Source organism: Botrytis sinoallii (genome assembly GCF_014898435.1).
Source record: "Botrytis sinoallii strain Bc 23 chromosome Unknown BSIN_029, whole genome shotgun sequence".
Lineage (NCBI taxonomy): Eukaryota > Fungi > Ascomycota > Leotiomycetes > Helotiales > Sclerotiniaceae > Botrytis > Botrytis sinoallii.
The window spans coordinates 421,462-441,846 of NW_024066056.1; the positions used below are offsets into that span (position 1 = coordinate 421,462).

The 20,385-nt window shown below is 40.1% G+C and overlaps 8 protein-coding genes across 8 annotated transcripts; 3 read left to right on the plus strand and 5 right to left on the minus strand.

Annotated features, from left to right (window-relative positions):
* Positions 1-88: 88 nt before the first annotated feature.
* EAF02_011061 (uncharacterized protein) lies at positions 89-2,032 on the minus strand (the record flags this gene model as incomplete). The annotated part of the gene is made up of 3 exons (XM_038907109.1): positions 89-1,225; positions 1,310-1,784; positions 1,836-2,032. The coding sequence occupies 3 exons, from the start codon at positions 2,030-2,032 to the stop codon at positions 89-91; spliced, it is 1,809 nt and encodes a 602-aa protein (XP_038753135.1).
* Positions 2,033-2,739: 707 nt separating this feature from the next.
* On the plus strand, positions 2,740-3,984 carry EAF02_011062 (uncharacterized protein; the record flags this gene model as incomplete). Its single annotated transcript, XM_038907110.1, has 1 exon — positions 2,740-3,984. The coding sequence occupies one exon, from the start codon at positions 2,740-2,742 to the stop codon at positions 3,982-3,984; it is 1,245 nt and encodes a 414-aa protein (XP_038753136.1).
* Positions 3,985-4,075: 91 nt separating this feature from the next.
* On the minus strand, positions 4,076-4,918 carry EAF02_011063 (uncharacterized protein; the record flags this gene model as incomplete). Its single annotated transcript, XM_038907111.1, has 2 exons — positions 4,076-4,818; positions 4,879-4,918. 2 exons carry the CDS (start codon positions 4,916-4,918, stop codon positions 4,076-4,078), a joined length of 783 nt encoding a protein of 260 aa, XP_038753137.1.
* A 556-nt stretch (positions 4,919-5,474) lies between these two features.
* On the plus strand, positions 5,475-6,002 carry EAF02_011064 (uncharacterized protein; the record flags this gene model as incomplete). Its single annotated transcript, XM_038907112.1, has 2 exons — positions 5,475-5,636; positions 5,772-6,002. 2 exons carry the CDS (start codon positions 5,475-5,477, stop codon positions 6,000-6,002), a joined length of 393 nt encoding a protein of 130 aa, XP_038753138.1.
* Positions 6,003-8,940: 2,938 nt separating this feature from the next.
* On the minus strand, positions 8,941-9,363 carry EAF02_011065 (uncharacterized protein; the record flags this gene model as incomplete). Its single annotated transcript, XM_038907113.1, has 1 exon — positions 8,941-9,363. The coding sequence occupies one exon, from the start codon at positions 9,361-9,363 to the stop codon at positions 8,941-8,943; it is 423 nt and encodes a 140-aa protein (XP_038753139.1).
* Positions 9,364-12,465: 3,102 nt separating this feature from the next.
* EAF02_011066 (uncharacterized protein) lies at positions 12,466-13,622 on the plus strand (the record flags this gene model as incomplete). The annotated part of the gene is made up of 2 exons (XM_038907114.1): positions 12,466-12,922; positions 13,030-13,622. 2 exons carry the CDS (start codon positions 12,466-12,468, stop codon positions 13,620-13,622), a joined length of 1,050 nt encoding a protein of 349 aa, XP_038753140.1.
* Positions 13,623-16,597: 2,975 nt separating this feature from the next.
* EAF02_011067 (uncharacterized protein) lies at positions 16,598-17,455 on the minus strand (the record flags this gene model as incomplete). Its single annotated transcript, XM_038907115.1, has 3 exons — positions 16,598-16,622; positions 16,792-17,294; positions 17,393-17,455. The coding sequence occupies 3 exons, from the start codon at positions 17,453-17,455 to the stop codon at positions 16,598-16,600; spliced, it is 591 nt and encodes a 196-aa protein (XP_038753141.1).
* Positions 17,456-17,928: 473 nt separating this feature from the next.
* On the minus strand, positions 17,929-20,061 carry EAF02_011068 (uncharacterized protein). Its single transcript, XM_038907116.1, has 6 exons — positions 19,965-20,061; positions 19,776-19,910; positions 19,661-19,717; positions 19,504-19,597; positions 19,316-19,453; positions 17,929-19,267 (listed from the first exon to the last, which is right to left on the minus strand). Exons 2-6 carry the CDS (start codon positions 19,902-19,904, stop codon positions 18,120-18,122), a joined length of 1,566 nt encoding a protein of 521 aa, XP_038753142.1. The 5' UTR covers positions 19,905-19,910; positions 19,965-20,061; the 3' UTR covers positions 17,929-18,119.
* Between the last annotated feature and the right edge of the window lie 324 nt (positions 20,062-20,385).

The window sequence follows — 20,385 nt, forward strand, 5'->3', positions numbered from 1 at the left end:
TCTCAGAAAAACAACACTCGTCCCTGGAATAGTAATGAAACCCAATTATCGATAAATGTATTCATCCAAGGCCAATTCGGTAGATTTATCACCCCGCGAATGTTCTATGATGTCCAATAGGTTGTTCGACATATGCAGGGCCTGGGCGATTTTGTGTATATCGTCCGAAATATTCAATAGCTGCGATAATTGCCTCATCATCGATTTCTATATCTGATGGATTGTCGCAATCACCAATCGTAAGAGACTCATTCTCGGGCAGACTACTAATAGAGGTTCCTAGAGAAGGCCGCTGTGAGCTAGACGCAGCGGTTGAAGCAAATGAAGATGATGGGTTTGGTGATTGTGGATCTGGCGTGATCAAGATACTGTCCCATGACTCTTGACCTTCTAGATCCAAATCATGCCTTGAGTCACTACGGTCGTGAACATCGTGTTGCTCAACATTATCTATGACGTAATGGCCATCAAATTCTCCGTGACCCCTCTCTGGCTCTTGAAACTCAATGCTACGTTCTCGATCACCGAGGCCGTCATAATTGGTGTTTATCCTGAAAGTTCCTCCTTCCCCAAACTGCGGTAGTGTATTAGGTTGGGTGGCTTCTTGTCCGTTACTTTCAACGTCGAGATGATTAGGCATTCCTTCAAATAAATCAAATCGATGCTGCTCTCTGGAACTAGAAGAAATTGATTGATCGGCCTGTTCTATTTCACTGTGCGGCGTGTTGGTCTGCTGTTCTCGACGGCCGGAGGGGGTGTACCGCCTGAATTGCACTTCACCAGCTAGAGGTCTCTCTCTCAATATTCCAGGACGCTCAACGTCAGCAAGCAGTCGGTCTTCAGATGCAGGGCGAGTGGACCGGTCTGTTATTTCTCTAAGACCCTGCAGTAGCCCTTCGGTTCTGGCGGGAGTGGATTCTCTATTAGCCTGCATTCGTTCTCTCGAAGCTCGAATTCGTTCCCTGATCCGCAATTGCTCTCTGAAATCGCTGATGCGTCGTGCCTCGTGGCTATAAAATCGCTGTCGATATTCGACCGGGTCATGATGGCGGGAGTGTTGAAGCAGTTCTTGTCTGATAGTGGCATCAAGATTGCGTGGCCCTCCACGCACGCGTCGCTGAATGCGCCGGTCTCGATCTGCTGCTGTATCTCGCCGTCCCACCTGATGCCTCTGCGCCGAGAAATCTTGTGAGTTCGTTTCACCGGCACGTTCCGCTAATGGATTCTAAGAATGTAATTAGCAAAATCTTTACGGTCATACTTAGTCCACATACTGCGATGCTTGGGCACTTATTAAATTTTAGCTTACATTGCGGTTCGTGTTTCTGACATCAACTCGAATGGGGGATACTGCCCTGGGGCGCTGTTCTGGAATTGGAGATGTTCGAGAGAGGAAAGAGGAGAGAGGCAAGCCATGAGCTCCAAGTATTGCAGTTCTCATCAATCGCTGATGACGTCTGACAGAATCTCGCGACTCTAAATTTGAAGGGTTGGAAAAATCTCTAGATTCCGGAACAGCGGGCATCGGTAGTTCATCATCCTCGTCCTCCTCCTCATCATCATCATCATTGGCATTCAAAATATCTATGAAGGCATTAGGCCTAAATGTTGTTATTGGAACTTCCGGTGATGAAGAATCATTTCTCCTCGCATGTCCCATGGCATCACTAGTTGTTTTTGTGATTGAAGATCTAGTAGGAGCAGTGATGAATACACGAGTTGCGTCAGAGCTGTGATAAAGACGATGCTGTTCAACATCGTCTGTGGGCGCCCATCTCCGTGCGCTATGCAAACGCCACGGTTAGTAGCACGAGAGAAGGATTTGCTCAGAGTACTTCGAAGATAGGGCATGACCTCTAATAGTAGATCGTGCGCGGGAGGGAAGAGTAGGGTCTTCTTCTGTCGCATTTATGAGGAATCGGGCTCCGAGGCTTGAAAAATATTCTGTGATTTTGAATGAGTATGATATTTTGGCAGCAATGCGACAGGGCGAATATGAAGGGGGGGATTGATGACTTACGGTAAAACCCATGCTTTGAGTGGATCGAGAGTGAATAGAAGGAATATAAAAATTGATAGAAAAGACTCTAGGTATTAATGAGCGTGACTTGATTCTTCGTTATCACAATTTTGATGGATTTTAAATTGACAATTGGGGATGTGTGTGATATGTGTCTGATATGTTGAAGGTTGCTCATTCAGTCGAAGTGAGAGAGTGAAGAAGAAAAGAGAAGGAAGAATATGGGGGAGGACTTGAGTTGAGAATCGATCGATCGCGTTCCAAAAAAAAGCGCGCTAAATACCCAGTCCAAGTATCGTACTGGGTAATTAAAATGGATCTCCTTCTTTAACCTTACTACAAGTACTAGACATCCATGACAACGGTACTTGCATACATTGGGTTACTGCGTAATTGGTATCGATTATCGATAACTAAAGACCAGACCAATTCCAAGGATTCCAAGGTTTTCACATTCAAAGTTATCAAGACTGGAGATCCGGTACTTGAAGCTCTCATTAGCTTGGGAGATCCATTGATATCACGATTGACTCACATTTTATATGATGCGACGACAGCAACAAAGTATGTATTCTAGAACAACAGAATGAATCGATGACAACCATATTGACAATGTCTATATTTACTGGAAAGAAATAGTCACCAACCCAGCTTACATTATTACAAAGTCTATTTTGAAACGCCCTTTTGAACCAATCATTTGATTCTCCATCTTCACAATGATTGAGCTTGGCTTAAATCGCATCAGTCGTCTTTTGAGGCATACTCCTCAACCTTGGAAAGCCATTCATGTTGCAGGTACCAATGGAAAAGGTTCCATATGTGCCTATTTGTCTGCCATGCTACATGCCAGTGGTGTTCGTTGTGGCAGATTTACATCGCCTCATTTAATTGATAGGTGGGATTGTATAACTATCGATGAACGACCAATTCGAGAATCTATCTTCCGCGAAGCTGAAGCTCTAGTGTTGGAGAGAAATCAAGCAGAGAACCTCCAAGCATCCGAATTCGAACTACTCACAGCCACGGCATTCGAAGTATTTTATAAAGAGAAAGTAGAGATGGGAGTAGTCGAAGTTGGTTTGGGAGGACGATTAGATGCAACAAATGCTATGGAGAATAAGGCGGTCACAATAATCTCCAAGATTGGTCTAGACCATCAATCATTCCTAGGAAATACAATCGAAGAAATAGCTCGAGAAAAAGCTGGAATCATGAGACCTGGCGTTCCATGTGTTTTGGATAGGAGCAATATATCTTCGGTGCGGGAAGTCGTCTCAAATTATGCCAAAGGAATTGGAACAGATGTGGTTATCAGTTCTACTGAATCAGCATTTTTGGATGAAATCAAAGGACAAGATCTCGAACCACATCAATTGGAAAATCTAGCTTGCGCGTACACAGCATTTCATCTAGCATATACTAAATTGGAATCTCCTCTACATCGACTATTACCAGCTATACAAAATATACATTGGCCCGGTAGGCTTCAAACTACTGATGTTAGAGCTGTGACAGGTCGAAAAGAACCCATACTACTCGATGGCGCACACAACGTTCAATCCGCAGAAGTTCTTGGTTCATATGTTAATGGCAAGCTCCGGGCAAAATCAAACAAAGTAACCTGGGTATTAGCTGCATCTCAAGGCAAAGAGCTCGATGGGATTATGAAAGAGATTTTAAGAGAAGGTGACTGTGTAGCTGCAGTTCAATTTGGACCCGTGGATGGAATGCCATGGGTTCAAGCTATGGATACAGAAGATATATTACATGCAGCTTCTACAGCAGGTATTTCTACCACTTGCCTGCATGATTCATCGGCAGATATTTCTGGAGCACTAAGATGGGCAGCCACTGTTGCTCAAGGTGGTCCTATCGTTGTGGCAGGTAGTCTTTATTTAGTTTCAGATGTACTACGACTGCTCAGGGATGCCGAGATGGTAAAAAGTTCATTGCTAGATTAGACCGGCTAAACCTTCAATTTGAATGATTCATAATCCGCGATTTACGGACTAGGTTGTAGTTATTCTTTACTTTTTCCACGTCACCAGCTATCTACTTCCAAGCAACATCATTCGTACTAACAATAATCTCGTCAACCTCCATCCTCCCTTTAACAATATCCTCCCCGTTAACCAAATCATTCTCCACGACCCTCTTCTCCGCATCCTCCTCATTTTCTGCAATCCCTGCCTTTACATGTCTCGGGATCAACCTCTTCTTCGCAACCTCAAAATCCACATCCACAAACCAAAGCTGATCCATCAATTTTGCAGCGCTCCTCCACGGTTCCTTATTCAACGATAAATAATTGCCCTCAAAAACTAGTATCCGGGTCGTGGGTTCAATTGGTATATCATTAGCCTTGGGGTCCTTGAGCGCATGATCGAATGATGGAGCGTGGATTGTGATGGTAGATGGAGTAAGTGGTTCACGAAGACGCTGAATGAGAGAGAGGAATGCGGGGCCGTCGAATGTAAATTCTGCGCCTCGACGTGCGTGTGCATGTGCTGGGTCAGGCATGGCTGATAGTTGGGCGCGGGTCAAATGGTAGCCATCCATGGGGATGAACCCGGCGATTGGGGGAAGGGAAGTTTTGTTTGAGTGGGCGTCTTGGAGAGCATTGAGACGTTTGGTAATAGTTGCTGCGAGGGTGGTTTGCCTAAGAGCGCTTTTAGTTAGAGATTGGGGAATAGGAATATGGGGGAAGAGAACAATAAGGATGTAAATACCTGAACCCGGAATCCCAGAAACTGCGATGAGATATCTACTATTAGGAGGTGTTTGTTGGAAACTTTCTAAACGGAATCATTAGCTCCTATATCATCCAATATTAACACAGAAGAGTAATTACATACCCCAAACCTTCTCCGCCAATCTCGTTACTTGGTCTTCCATTTTAAGGGGTGTAGGTATTTCAAACTCTCGGGATAATTTAAAACTCAACAAGTCACACACACAAGTCAAAACAACGTGGACAATCGAGATAAGATGACAAGTGAGTGAAAGTCGAAACACAACAAAAGTAGATTGAGCACCAAGAGAAAGTATGAGTAATTATGGAATGTCCATGAAATTACTACGGCTATCGAAATGTGGTGAAACAATCACCTAGGTAGTAATCTCATCTAACGTGATGTGATGTGACGACGATCGATGCTACTTCCACGAGTTGAACCCTCATATGCCCCGCTTCGGTTTCTGGTGCTGATGTCAATCAAGACAAGTCAAAATCCTTATCGATAAGGAAACATTGTTTTTATTTTTATCTCTAGCCTTGTCAACTTCAACCTTCTGCCTCCTTCGTACTATATTGTTATCGAGCTCCCCTTTACACATAACGTGTTACTTCACTATTTTGAGTACAACATAGTAAAGTTACACCTAAACATTGTCATCTTACCAATACAATACCCATTTCATTTTGTCTCATCCCTAATCCCTCTATCCCAAAATGTCAGACTCAACCGAAGAAAACCCCCTCTTCGCAATCGAATACGACTCATCCGATGAATCTACCCCCGACACCACGGAAAAAATCCCTCGAGATTTCCAATCCGAAGAGAATTTTCAAGCTGTAAAACGTGAATGGAAAGCTAGAAGCGAATCTGGCGAGGTATGTTTGCGCTTTCTTTTCCTCCTCCGTCTATTGCCTCCCTCCCCCTCCATTCGCACAGTTTCCCTCTTACCTCTTTTCTGGTTATATTGTGTGCAAAATTGAAGATAGGTCAATGATTAACAATCCAAATAGATCCATAAAACTCTCCCTCCTCTCCCTCTAAACCCACGCAGTAAACCACAAACAGCTCAATTCCTCTACGCGATTGAAGAATTGTATTTTTATAGAAGATTTGAAGAAGCGAGGAAGTTATCGGAGAGGATCTTGGAACAAGATGATTTAATGGAGGATTTTAGGGCAGTGGTGGAGAAATATGAGAGGAGATGTGGAGAACGAGAAAGGAGAGGAAGAGAAGTGAGATGAATTGTCGGAATTAAGATGAGCAGTTCTTGTTTGATATTTGGTGGGGATTTGAAGGATTCTGATACGTTGGATTTGGTGCTAAACAGAAAGAGTATCGGTACTCCAAAGGGGTTTTACGGGAATCATGGAGTGAGAATGAGTGGCTGACGAGTCAGCAAGAGGGCTTGTTCGTGCGCGCATATTGAAAAACTAGACTCAGCTAGAGGAAGATTGCGCTTCTCATTCTTGCCGCTGCTAAGATGGGCTGGGAAGAGAATAAGCGAATCCGTGTTGAAGACAAGGGGGAGGTACTCTTAACGGCACTTATGTCATTTTCCGATGTTCCTGAGGTAGGAGGTAGTGAAATATCGATGAGAGATTGGGAATGTTAAGAAATGCCGAGAGATGAATATGAGATAATTGGAGGCCCTGGAATGGGGTACAAGGAACCTGTGATCTTGGATAGTTCGACAGATCCCCATTTCAGGATTTCAAGAAAGACAAAGCGAGAAGAGGACAGTGAATGGAAAATGGATGGGAATTCCCTCTTATAATTACTCAACTTGTCTTCTCTTGCGCTCGGAATCCCGAATCTTTGATTCCTAGCCAAAACACGATTCACAATTTTACAATGGCCACTTCGAGATTGGGAATCTTTTTAAAAATGGCATTAATAAATGGCTTCAACCTATCAGGCAACGACAATTTAGCTGGAAATACCTACTCCAACCTCCTATTTCCAATACATCCACCCCGAAATTCGTTCCCGCACTTACCAGCACGTATCATGATCTCGAGTTCATACATGTTGAAGATTCGCAAGGAGGAAAGCGATCTATGGGTCTGTTGATGGATATTCTTAACGCGTACACGTTTCGACACTATGGTGAGCTTCCCATTCTTTAAGATGAAGAGACAGCATCGAGAACTTGAAAATGAGGAGGGTGGATGGTCTAGATTGGAGTGTTGAGTATATAGGAGGTTAAGAGAATAGGGGTTTATGATTTAGATGCAAGTGATAATAGAAGAAATTAGAGTATGGGTGGATAATCTAGATTATATTAGAATATCAAAGAAAACTTCCTGTCTGAGAAGAATAAATACTTTTCCATTTCCTGCGTACCTCTTATTTCTTTTCTTTACTTTTCATTTCATTTCTTCTCTGATATGTTATGATATGATGTGATATCGGGATGTATATGTATATATGTGTATATTAGGTACTAGCTATTAGGTACTAGCTATGTACATACTTACTATGTATACCTACTAGGTACTCACACACACACATTTACACACACACACTCTCTCTCTCTCTCTCTCTCTCTCTCTCTCTCTCTCTCTCTCATATACACATACAACCCCCCCCCCCCCCGCCCCCCCTTCCCCCCTCTCAGAAAATGTCTCCCAGCTTTAGTCTTTTACTATTTATTTTTATATTTATCTACCAGTAATTCTTTTCTTTTTACTCTTTCTTTTCCTTTCCTTTCCCCTCGCTCTCTTTCTCTCTTCCTCGTTTTTCTTATAAACTCATATTATTCTAATTATTCTATTTCATCTAATTATTTATCTAAAGTATTTAATATGAAATATCTAATCCCCTTTCCCTCAACCTCTAACCCCTAACGCCCAACTCACCCCTCTCCCCTCCCTCTCACTTCCCTCTCTCCCTCTCTCTCCCTCTCTCAATCTCTAAACATCTAAACATCTAAATATTCCAAAAAAAAAATAAGAAATAAGAAATAAGAAACCAATACTTCTATTATATATTCATATACATATATATATATATACATATACATATACATATACATATACATATACATATACATATACATATACATATACATATACATATACATATTCATATACATATTCATATTCATATATTCATACATATCCATACATATCCATACATATTCATACATATCCATACATATTCATACATATTCATACATATACATATCTATACTCAAATCGAATCCGAGATCTAAATCTAGAGCTAAACCTCATATACTCACTCACTTATTCACGCACTCATTCGAAAGATAATCGAACTCCAAGTATACATACTCAAATCTAGATTAAATTTAAATCTTATATATATATATACTCGCACTTATTCACTCACTCGAAGATAATCAGTAACTTATCCACCCCACCAGTAAATACCTATCCAAGTATTTCAAAAAGAAAAGAGAAGAAACGAGATAGAAGAAAGGGAAAATAAAGATTTATGTACTTCCTGATAACATCTCACATACATTTTATTCATATACGTATACATCAATCACTCACTCACTCATATAAACCACCACAGTTCAAAGTAAAGTCTAATGATTCTCTTTCTCTTCAAGTCCCTCACTGACTCGCGCATTCTATCTACATCCCTCCCTATTCAGCCTCATCTATAACCCACCCACCCATCTATCCATCTATTTTTATCTCCCCTTTCAAAGAAGAAAACAAGTACAGCAAAAAGGAAAAAAGTGAAAAAAGGGGTATCTGTATCGTAACAATAACCCACATCAGCGTTGAGGATGAAAAACTTCTTTGAACATCAAAACTTTTTCATTCAAAGACAACAAAAGACAATCGTCTTTATGAAGCAAACCCCAACCTAACCCAATCCCATTTATCCTTTTGTAACGCCGCGCTTAAAATAGAATGTGCAACCGAGGACTTTCCTTCTAGAACTCCAAAAGGGGACTTTTTTTAATACCGGGACCTGTAATGAAAAATCCCAAAACTCCCCAGATGATGTACAATTCGTAAATGGCAAAGTGAAGTAAGGAGATCGTTGAAGTGAAGTGGAGAGGAGAAAAAGAATAAGGGAGAAATCGTTGGAGTCGTGATGTAATGAGATTCAAGTGATCTGAATCTCATCATGTACATCTCGGACCGAACCGGAATATCTGCATGCAAACCCCTCTCCAAAACTCCTTTCAAATTTCAAACTTTATGCAGTAACGGTAGCGGCTTGTTGCTGTCTCATTTTCTCCTCACTGAACACCCTCCTGCTCATGGCCAAAACTGCTTCGAATCCCTCCTTTCCTTTTCGTGCATTTTCCGAAAAAGCCGTAACTGTCGCATCCTCAACTGCATTCTTTACTTTTTGCCATCCGCCACATAATGCAGTAATCTGTGCCGTTTGTACAAATTGTGTTGTGTTTGCTGATAAAGGTTGATAAACGACTGTTTCTTGCACATTGATGATGTTGGAAAATGTGAGATTGGTAGAAGTCATTGTGACTTTTTTGGTAACAGGATCGACGTATGAGGTTTCGAAGACGTGGGATGTATCTTTACCGCCCATGAGAGATTGAAGCCATTTTGGAGCTGATTGTTGGCAGGTAATTAAACGTTCGGTTCGTAGCTGCATTTGATTAGTATTCATATTTGTGACTGGAGAAGTAGAAGAAGAGGAAGAGGAAGAGGAAGAAGAAGAAGAAGAACAGGAAGAAGAGAAAGAACGTACAATTCCAGTTTCCGCATCGACATGTCGTGATAATGTATCGACGGCGATAACGTGAGTAGATTTATGATTCCATGGACAATACTTTCTCCAGTTTGCAGTTGAAACCTCTTCCCATGAGTAATCGAATTTGCAGTCGCTAGAAAAGACCCTTCATTTTGATCGTGTGCCTTTGTCCGTGTGCTGTTGGAGATTTGGCCCCTGCTTTTTTTAATCTTAGAGGGACTGAGGAACGTTATCGTAGGGATGGATTTTTAAGTATCGATGAGTAATTGTCGATCGTGACTGGAGGAACGACTTGATTGAGTGATGATTGATGATTGAAGAATACTGGATTTATTGTGTTTCTATTAATCTATTTTGGGTTATCGCGAAAAACCAATGTATGATGTTAGGATGTTGTAGGATGTGTAGGATATAAATCACTCGTAGTAATCAGAAGGAGGAAGAGTCAGATAGTTTATAAGGTATCAAGGTATAAAGTTATAGGAAATATCGAAATTGTTAGTAAGATGATGGATCCATGGATAGGATTTCAAAGATAAAGGGTCGGATGAATTCTGATTTTGTCTGGGCTTTTCCTCCTACCTATTCTACTTTTTTGCTTGTGAAAATCAAATTTTTCGCCATCGGGGTTTCGCTTAATTTCTATCCGATCATGGATGTCTCAAGTCAAGCTCAAGGACTGTCGACGGACTGGACTGACTGGACGAGAACGAGAACGAGAGCCAAGGTTCTTCCTTCTCTTCTCCATATTGTTGATGGATTGTTGATCTTGAGCAGAAGAGAAGATCTTCCACATTTCGTCCCTTTTTAACCTTGGTTATCGTTTTCTTCTTCTCCGATTGCCGGACGAATGGGCTCTCTCAATTCCTAATACGAGATTTGATAGAAAGTGGTGGAATTACCAGGTATTACTTATCGAGGTATGTATATGGTTTAACATGAATTTGGATTGGTGATTTGATGGATTACCTACATCATTTGGATGATCAATCTCATCATTATTCAAGGACGGTTCAAGAACCATCTCAGCCATTCAAGGACATAACCAACAAATGATATTGGAATCTAAATTGAAGGGAATCCGAGTTTACCTACCTCCTACCCTACATACATTCATGGGTCCGGGTAATCATGGCAAATATCATATTATCCATTGTACCGATTAACCAGTTGAGGCCAGTCTCGAGTCCAGTCAGTCCAGTCCGTCCAATCCAGTACATCGTATATCTCTTTCCTCGGGCCACGATATTGGCCTTGCACCTTAGACCTTGGACCTTGGACCCGAGACTTAGGTTACTCTTTGGCCAACCAACTAAATTAAAACCAGAGAACACTCGGGATGTTATCCGAGGACTTTGGCATGTAAGCTGGAAGTAAGGTGTTGGATGTAGAAGGTTGATAGTACTGTACAGACTGACAGAGTAGTACTGGTAGAGATAGTAGAGATCAAACCATAAAAGAACTTTACCCATGAGAACTCTAGCTATCATTCAAACTCAAACCCTGAGCTTGTCACATGTACTATTCTATGTACAGACGACAACTTACAACTCACAAGCTACTAGGACCTAGGTGATGTGCGGGGCTCCCGTTACGCTTCCTCTAGATGGCCTTTCTTGAGGTTAGTTTGGACTCTGAGGTGACTTGGTGTGACTACTTGGTCGTCTTGGGAGGAGTGGTGCGAGGGTATTTTACCATACGATATTACCATATTTGCTTGGACTTTTCTTACGTTCCCACAAAAGTAAGTGTCTGTTTGTGCGTGTTTGAGATGTAAGATATATGGATATCAAGTAATGATATCAGTAACGGGCGGACGGCATTGCCATATTCTGATTCTGGTTATATTATCCAAAGCTAGGTATGTAGGTATGTAGGTATGTAGGTAGGTGGTAGGTAGATATTATGTAGTATTAACACTTCTCACATATATATCTCCACCATATGAGCTACTAGGTATTCTTTCCAAAGGGTTTCAATTTCATCACCTGAATCGAGAGTCGATTTCTCATGTCGACGTTGAAATATGTATACATGGTATATATCTACAAGTGCTGCAATGATAGGTAAATTGTCTCTTTTGATCCTCTCCTCTCTCTCTCTCTCTCTCTCTCGCACACACACACACAATGTCCATCCCATACTACCATACATACATACTACACACACACACAACCAATCAATATCTCATCCACTCCACAATTCTTCATCCATCCTGATTCCTATTCCTGTCCCGTATCTCCCCTAAAGTTTTCCCCTTCCCCGACTTTGCCAATTCATGTTTTGCAGCACAAACCAACCATATCCACCAATCAGTCCCGATTTCCATTTGTGAATCTCCATTCATGAAATCCTCTAACCTGTCCAGAATACAGAACATAGACAGACATGTCAACATGTCCAATACCTACCTAGTAGATACATACACCAGACAAAGTCCTCTCCAAATCCAGTAAATATTACATACATTCCCAAAAAACCAAAAAAAAAACACAGTCCTCAGACAACAGGTCATAGAACTCCCATATCCCAAAACGCGTGAATTGCTGTACAACGCCAAAAGACCGAAACTATCCATCATTCCCCCTAAAAGTAACCTACCTACCTACCTTGTTTGTTTTTTGCACGGTACAGAAAGTAACCAGAGCCCCCGTGGCTGGAGAGAATGGATGGGGAGTGAGGTGATTGAGTGATTGCTCAGCTTATAATTTAACTACATAACATCTTCCTTTTTATCTCTTCTCTCTTCACTCTGTCCTATTCATCTCTCCTTTTTCTCAATTCAAAGAGTATCTATCTTACCGTGGACATATCCATCACCTTTCTATCATCATTATTATCTACTCAATTATAAAGTGAATTGTATTTCATCGAACCACTTCCCCATCCATCTCGGATAAGATCTCCCTCTTTATCGCAAACCAACAATCGCGACAATCAACCTCATCAATAACAACAACAACCACCTTCAATTTCCAATCTCTTCAAACACAATACACAATCATGCCCGTTACATTAAGAAAACGTCCCGCTCCAGCTGAGCCTCCTGCTCCAGCTCCTCCTGCTAAAAAGAAGTCAACTGTCGCGAAATCCGTCGCAAAAGTTAAAGAAACCGTCAAGAAAGCCGCTGAACCAAAAGCTACCAAAGCTACCAAAGCTGCTCCCCCATCAAAGACAAATGGCACCAAAGCAAAGACTGAAACTAAAGTCGAAGCTCCAGCTCCCTTGCCTCAAGTTAAAGCTTCTAAAGCTTCAGCTGCCGCTCCAGCTCCAGCAGCAGCAGCAACAGCAACAACAACAACAACAAAAGCTGTAGTTGGTGAAACCATCGATCTTAAAGGATTCGGTGGAGAGATTGAAACGAATGAAGGTGAAAAGACTACACTCGAGAAACTTGTTTCCGAGAGTAAGAACGGTGTTGTACTTTTTACTTATCCTAAAGCTTCTACTCCTGATGTAAGTATCCTACTCCTTCAATATTTTATCCATCCACCCATCCATCAATCCATCTCAATCCCATTCTCATCTGTTCAACTTAATCTTCATACAATCACTAATTTCCTCAAGGCACAACCCAAGTCTGCGCTTTCCGCGACTCTCATCCTACCCTCCTCTTAACCGGCTACACCGTCTATGGTCTTTCAAAAGATTCCCCCAAATCCAACACCACCTTCAAAACCAATCAAAAACTTCCTTACACACTTCTTTGCGACACAAAGTCTTCACTTATCTCCGCAATTGGTTTGAAAAATGCAAAGGGTACCACTAGAGGTGTATTTGTCATTGACAAATCTGGAAAGGTGTTGGCTGCACAGGCTGGAAGTCCTAAGGGTACACTTGAGGTTGTAGAAGGATTGATTGGTGCTAAGAAAGAAGAAGCTGAGAAGGAAGAAGCTGTAGTCGAAGGAGAGAAAGAAGCTGAAAAAGAAAAAGAGAATGAAACTGCAGAAGAAACAAAAGAGGAAGTCTCATCAACCTCAGCAGAGAAACAAACCGAGGAACCAACAATCCCAGAAACAAATGGTACCAACGGGACCAACACATCTGCATCCAAGGAAGATGTAGCCAAAGCAGAAGTTGCAGCCGATGTAGCCGATACCGCTGAAAAACTTGACGGCAAAGATTCCGAAGTTAAAGCTGCTGAGACTTCAACAGCTTGAGTACGAAGGTCATGATTTGAGTTTGATTTTCAGGATGAATGCGTGGTTTGATGAATTCATTCATCTGCATTGCTGCTACTTGCATTAACTCCCTGATCATTCACTGCAGGCATGCGTCTATGCATACATTTTCTTCTCATTTGATCTTCGGATTCTGATTTTGATTTGTGATGGGCATCAAAAGAAAGCGAGGTATGGCGATGAATGGATGGATTGCCAAAAAGCATGGAAACGTTTTGATTTGATTCGATTGATCTATCTTATTTGCTTGTTGAATTGGGTTTTAAGGATATTTGTTCCAATCTATCTTCATAGCTCCTTCCACCTTCAATTCCTACATACACATTTCCAAAACTTAGCCAACGGAAGGAAAGAAGCAGGAAAGGGAAAGATGCTCAATTTTCTCTTTTGATACTATTCAATTCGATTCAAATTTTCTCATGGTATGTATGGGCAGGTGCTATGGAGTGAGTTTGGGGTTTCTCTCATTTTTTCTTTTTCGTCATGGGAATGCGGGATAGGGTGCAAATAAGACAGATATTAAATACAACACAATATGATATGATATGGAGGATACTGGATATGAAAGATGGATAGGATTTTATAGGATAGCATAGCATAGCATAGGATATGATATGATATGATATGATATCTGGATTCTCGGTTCTATTCTATTCTATTGAATTTACGTTTGTAGATGGGGGGTTCATGTGTGTGTATTTATTTGATAGTGATGGTGATGGTGATGGTGATGTTGGTTTGGTTTGGTTGAGTGATTTTGATATTCGAATTTTGAATTTTGAATTTTTCTGGATACTTGAGATATTCAAGATACTTAAGATACTGACTGGCAAGTGAATGAATGAATGAATGGATGGATAATGGATGATGAATAGTAAAGATATTAGCTGAATATCTATTAGGTATATATTAGGTATGGGGTATTAAATATTAGATTGTTTATTATAGATATATATAAGATGTAAGACAGGAAGTCAAATAGATAAACAAGTAGAAATATATATAACGACTTACTCATTTACTCATGACTCACCTACTAGCGGATCTAGCTATAAATAATCTATAAAGTAAATAGTAGATATTTAATTAATATTTGATTCATATTATTTAATATCTCTTCTCTCTCTTTTCTTTTTTCTTTCAATATAATATAAGATATCAAACATCTTATACTTATACTCAATATATATATATTATAACATCTCTCAAGTAATAAATAATAATACGTATAAATATCTAGATATCTTTTTTTAATCTCTTTATTTCGATTAGATTTTTAATTATATTTCTAATTATATTCTAATTATATATTCACTCTTATAATATATTTACACTATTTTTATTTTATATTATTCTTTACTCATTATATCTTTATACTCTATAATTATATATCATTTTTTATCTCATCTTATTCTTATTTTTTTAATCTATATCATTCTATTTTATATTATTAAATTCCTATATTTTATTTTCAATCTCCTTTCTATTCTCTCTATTCTCTCTATCTAGATATTTATATTATATAAATGTAAATAAATAACTTCAATTCAATAACTACTATACCGAATCTAAGCGAATGCGAAAGAGACTAGCTCTTTCTTTAATGTCTATATAAAGTCTATTATCTTTTATATATAGCTAGCTTTTTAGATAGAATATAATAAAGATATTTAGAATCTATAAATATATAAATATTATGTTTTCTATAATATTTTCAAATTAATATCTATAAACTAGAATAATATTTCTTCTTTCTTAAAGAAAAAGAAGAAAGAGAGAAATATATATATAATATCCCTATCTCTATATTCCTATACTCATATACTTATCTATTATATCTAATTATCTATTATATCTAATTATTTAATTTATCTAATTATTTAATTATTTAATTAACTAGTACATATATATATATATCATTAAGACTTTGGAATTCATTAAACTCATCAAACTCATTAATCTTCTATTTTCAATCTTTTAATTTATTAATCTTTTTATATCTCATATCCCATATCCCTCTCTAATCCCCAAATAAACTAAAACAATCAAAAAAGACAGAATAGAAAGAATAAATAGTTAAATTCCACGAGTTCTCAAATCTATGAATCTATGAATCTATAAATCTATCAGATAGGTAGATGAGTAGATAGGTAGATAGGTAGGTAGGTAGGTAGGTAGGTAGGTAGGTAGGTAGGTAGATAGATAGATAAATAAATAAATAACTTATTAATATAAATATCGAAATCACAAATCGAGTATATAAGCAATATACGTAAACACACTCACAACCCAACCCAACCCAAACCCTTCATTCCATTCCATTCAATCAACTAAATCTCGAATAAAGATTCACGAATGAATTCTGAAGCGAACGGACTATTAAGTATGAACATTTCAGATCTATTGTCTACCTACCTATATACCTACCTATCTACATTTTTAATACCTTCCCCTCCACCATCACTTCTCTTCTTGAATAACATCGAAATCGAAATTTAGACTGAGACTGAGACCGAGACAAAAATGAAAATGAGAATGAATATTAAACCGACACAATATTCTCCCTATTCCATTGATTTCCCCATCTCTATCATGTATAGCCCCGAGATTCAAGACTCCTCAATCTACCCTCAAACCCCCCCCCCAAGTTTCTCTCTCTCCTTTCACCCAGAAACAAGCAAGCAAATAAGCAACACATACATAGACATAAAGAGTAATTAACAAACAGAAATGTACTTATACTTGCGTACACGCGTCCGTACATATATATGATGTAACATGATGTAAACTCATTTATCTTGTATGTAATGTGATTCCTCTCCTCTCCTCTCGATTTCGTAACTTTGTGTATGGATGTATGGATGTATATGTACAAGTTTTCTTCCCTGCATGCTCCTTCTTTCTTCCTCTCTGGCCATCCTATCGTCTTGTCTTGTCGTTGTCTTCTGCTTTACTTATTTGAAAGTTCGGCATGGGTATCTGGTTTTTGTTAGCTGGTCATGTCGCATCGTATCATATCATATCATGTTATGAGTATCATCCCCCCATTTCCATCTCCATTTCCATTCCACCTGCAATTCCCAATCCAGAACTCTTCTCAGAAGCCCCCCCCCCAGACCCCAAAAGAAAAAAAGAAAGCCAAACTTACTCCTCAGGATACGCATTTTCCTCCGTCAAATGATACTTATCCCCCTCCACCCTCTTACTCGGACTCACACTCGCAGGCAAAGGCGGCAATCCCCCTCTACCAAGCATCTCCAACGCACCCCCCGCACTCTCCCTCTCAAAAAACTTTGCCAACCCTCCCTTCCCCTCCTCCCCCACCCTAACCAACTCCTTCACCCCCTCCTCCCCAACCAGCTCCTTGCGAGGCGCAGCCTCACTTCCTACACTCAACAAACCCACCACATCACTCTGGGCCACAAAACTCAACTGCGGATACGAGCGACGGGAATCGCGCTTCCAGTATGGATTCTCGGCGATGTCACCCGCGGGGAGGGTAACAGGGTCGATGAAGGAAAAAGGTTCATTGGATCCTGGAGGTGGATTGCGGAATTGTGGGTTGAGGGGTACGCCGTTGGAGCGGGTGGGATCGACGGCGAGGAAGCGACGGATGGTTTCCCAGATACCGGTGGATTGGAGGGTGTGTTTCTGGGAAGGAATGTTAGAGTTGAAGTTAAATTTGAGATTGGGGCTTGAGGTGCCGGGGAGGAGATGGATGGAGGTTAAAGAGATAGAGAAGTAAATACCTTGTGAACGGGAATAACACGATTAGCGGCTTGAGCCACCTTTGCCACGGATTGTGATGCCATATTTGGAATGCGATTGGGATTCCACGGCGTATGGGTTGGTAATTGAATTGGTATATGGATTGAGTGTTCTCGATACTTATGAGCCTTGTCTGTAGTTCAAGTTCACATTCGCGAAAGTGGTCCGAGCGTCAACGGGTTTTGGAAATTGCGAGAGTTGGATTGGATGAGAGGAGGGAAGCTCTATATGATAATTGTATTAGTTACTTCTTCCCTTGATACTTATTAGAATGTTGTCTGTCTATATACTAGGTAATAATTCTAAGTGTACCTATGTCTTTATGGTTTTATTGTATAGAAAAAGTTGTGAAGTTTGACTTAGTATTGTACTTGTACAGATATCTACAAAAGCATCAATCGAGCTATGTATGCACCTAGAATTCATGGCCATGAATGCTATGGCATATGAGTTTCTAGAAGATCAAATGAAAATCATTTCCCTGGTATCACTATCAGACCTGATGGAAGAATGTTTTCATAACATACTTTCACAATCTCATTATGATCAATATCAACTGTTGAAAATGGTATGGAGTTGAGAACCAAACCCATGCATAATATTATCTTTCACAATATGCCAGCCACCACAGCACCTATCCTAATATCTTCCCCAAGCAATTACTGAATATCCCATTAAAGTTGAATTTTCTCCCTTCCATTCCTCTTTTTAACTACTCTCCTCCCATGGTAGAGAGAAAGTACCAACCCATTCCTCAACCTCACTTCTCAATTGTACAATCTCTCTCTCATTCTCGCCCTCGCCAAGATACTCCAAGAAAGCTTTTACACTACCAGGATTCTTTCTTCCCTTTGCCTCTGCTGCTTCCCTTGCACTTTTATCTAACCGCTGAGTTATGGTAACAGCTCTATTTACAACATCGGCAACCCGTACGAAATCTTCAGGTTGGAAACCGCGAGTTGTCATTGCTGGTGTACCCATTCTTAATCCACCAGGTTTAAGGGCGGATTTATCACCTGGAACTGTATTCTTATTGGATGCTACTCCAACAAGTTCAAGAACACGTTCAACTCGAGCACCGTCAACTCCTTGAGGTTTTAAGTCAATGAGTACAAGATGATTATCTGTACCTCCAGAGACGATGGAGTAACCGAGACCTCCTTTATCTTTCGAGTCACCCAGACGCTTTGCAAATGCCTTTGCATTCAGTAAAACTGCTTCTTGGTAAGCTCTAAATTCAACACTTTGTGCTTGTTTTAATGCAACTGCCAATGCAGTGATAGTATGGTTATGAGGACCTCCTTGATGTCCTGGAAATACTGATGCATTAATAGGATCTTCAAGGTTCCACATCTCTTCTTCTTTTGTCTTTGGATTAACTCTTCTAACTCCTTTTCGGAAGAAAATCATAGCACCTCGAGGACCTCTGAGTGATTTGTGTGTAGTAGTTGTGACGACATCCGCGTATTCAAAAGGACTTGGAATAACTTTTGCGGCAACAAGACCAGAAATATGTGCCATATCAGCTAATAGATATGCTCCAACCTTGTCGGCAATTTCACGCATACGCTCATACTCAATGAGTCTACTGTACGCTGATGTGCCGGCAACAATAATCTTTGGTCTGTATAATGTAGCGATTTCCTCCAATTTAACGTAGTCGATAAGTCCTGTACTTTCATCCAATCGATATGGTAAAGTTTCAAAGTATTTTGAGATAGCGGAGATTTTTTTGGTAGGAGTTTGATATCCATGAGAAAGATGACCACCGTGAGGTAAATCCAATCCCATTATTCTGTCATGTGTATTGGCGAGAGCGGAATATGCGTAGAGATTTGCGGGAGAGCCGGACAGTGCTAGATAGATTATGAGCGAGGATTTCCCATATCAAATGAAAGACATACGTTGAACATTGACACCCCATTCTGACTCTTTCAACCCAAAAGTCTGTAGAGCACGACTTTGGCATAATCTTTCAGATTCGTCGATGAACTCATTTCCTCCATAATATCTTGCTCCTGGATATCCTTCGGAATATTTGTCTGCCAGAAAGTCAACATTGACTCATTCAACCATCGAACTCCAAACGTACTTTGCATAACACTTCCCAATGCATCTAAAACAGCTTGTGATGTGAAATTTTCGGAAGGAATAAGGTTGATAAAGTGCTTCTGCCTCCGTTTTTCCTATTCATAATGCTTTAGTCTTTACGTATCATCAATCGAGGGGTCTGGCGAGGGAAGTCGTACATTTTGGAGAATGCTGAAGACTGCTGGATCTGCATGTTCAAGGTTTGCTGAAAGTAGCTATCACGAATCGAATCAGCTCTTTGCTACTTGTGAATCCAATGGACAGGTAGCAAACCTTTTGTTGACTTTCCATAGTCATTCGACTACTACTCGCCGCTCGTCTCGCGCCACATATTGAAGCTGCTGCTCTTTGCGCAGTATTAGCCCTGAACGCAATTCTTGAGGCTCCTTTAAAGAGCGACATGATTTCCTGCATTTGAGTTAGAGACTCCAGCTTTTCAAGGGCTGAGAATGAAAAACATACGGCTAGACTATAAGCAATTGCTTGCACCGAAAAGTAGAGCTTTGTTTGTCAATATGCACTCAAGTGATTTCCAGATCCCCGCCATCGGGAATAAGCTAGCACCTTATCCGGTTGAGTATCGGAACTCAAGATATGCCGATCTCTCCCCTCAATCTTCATTTATTTTCTGATAACAATTTATTTTCTGATAACAATTTATTTGAAATGATGTGATAAAATGACATGATGAATTGAATGAGATAAAACGAAGTGGAGGAATAGTCGCCATCATTGATATTTTCCAAAGCTACAACTTCTGCTATGAGCGCAGAACAGAGTTTCAATAATGACGGGATCGTGTAATTGGTCGATGAATCATTACACTCCTTGGTATCGTGAGAGGTAATTGCGTTGTCACCATTGATATCATTTCTCACATCTT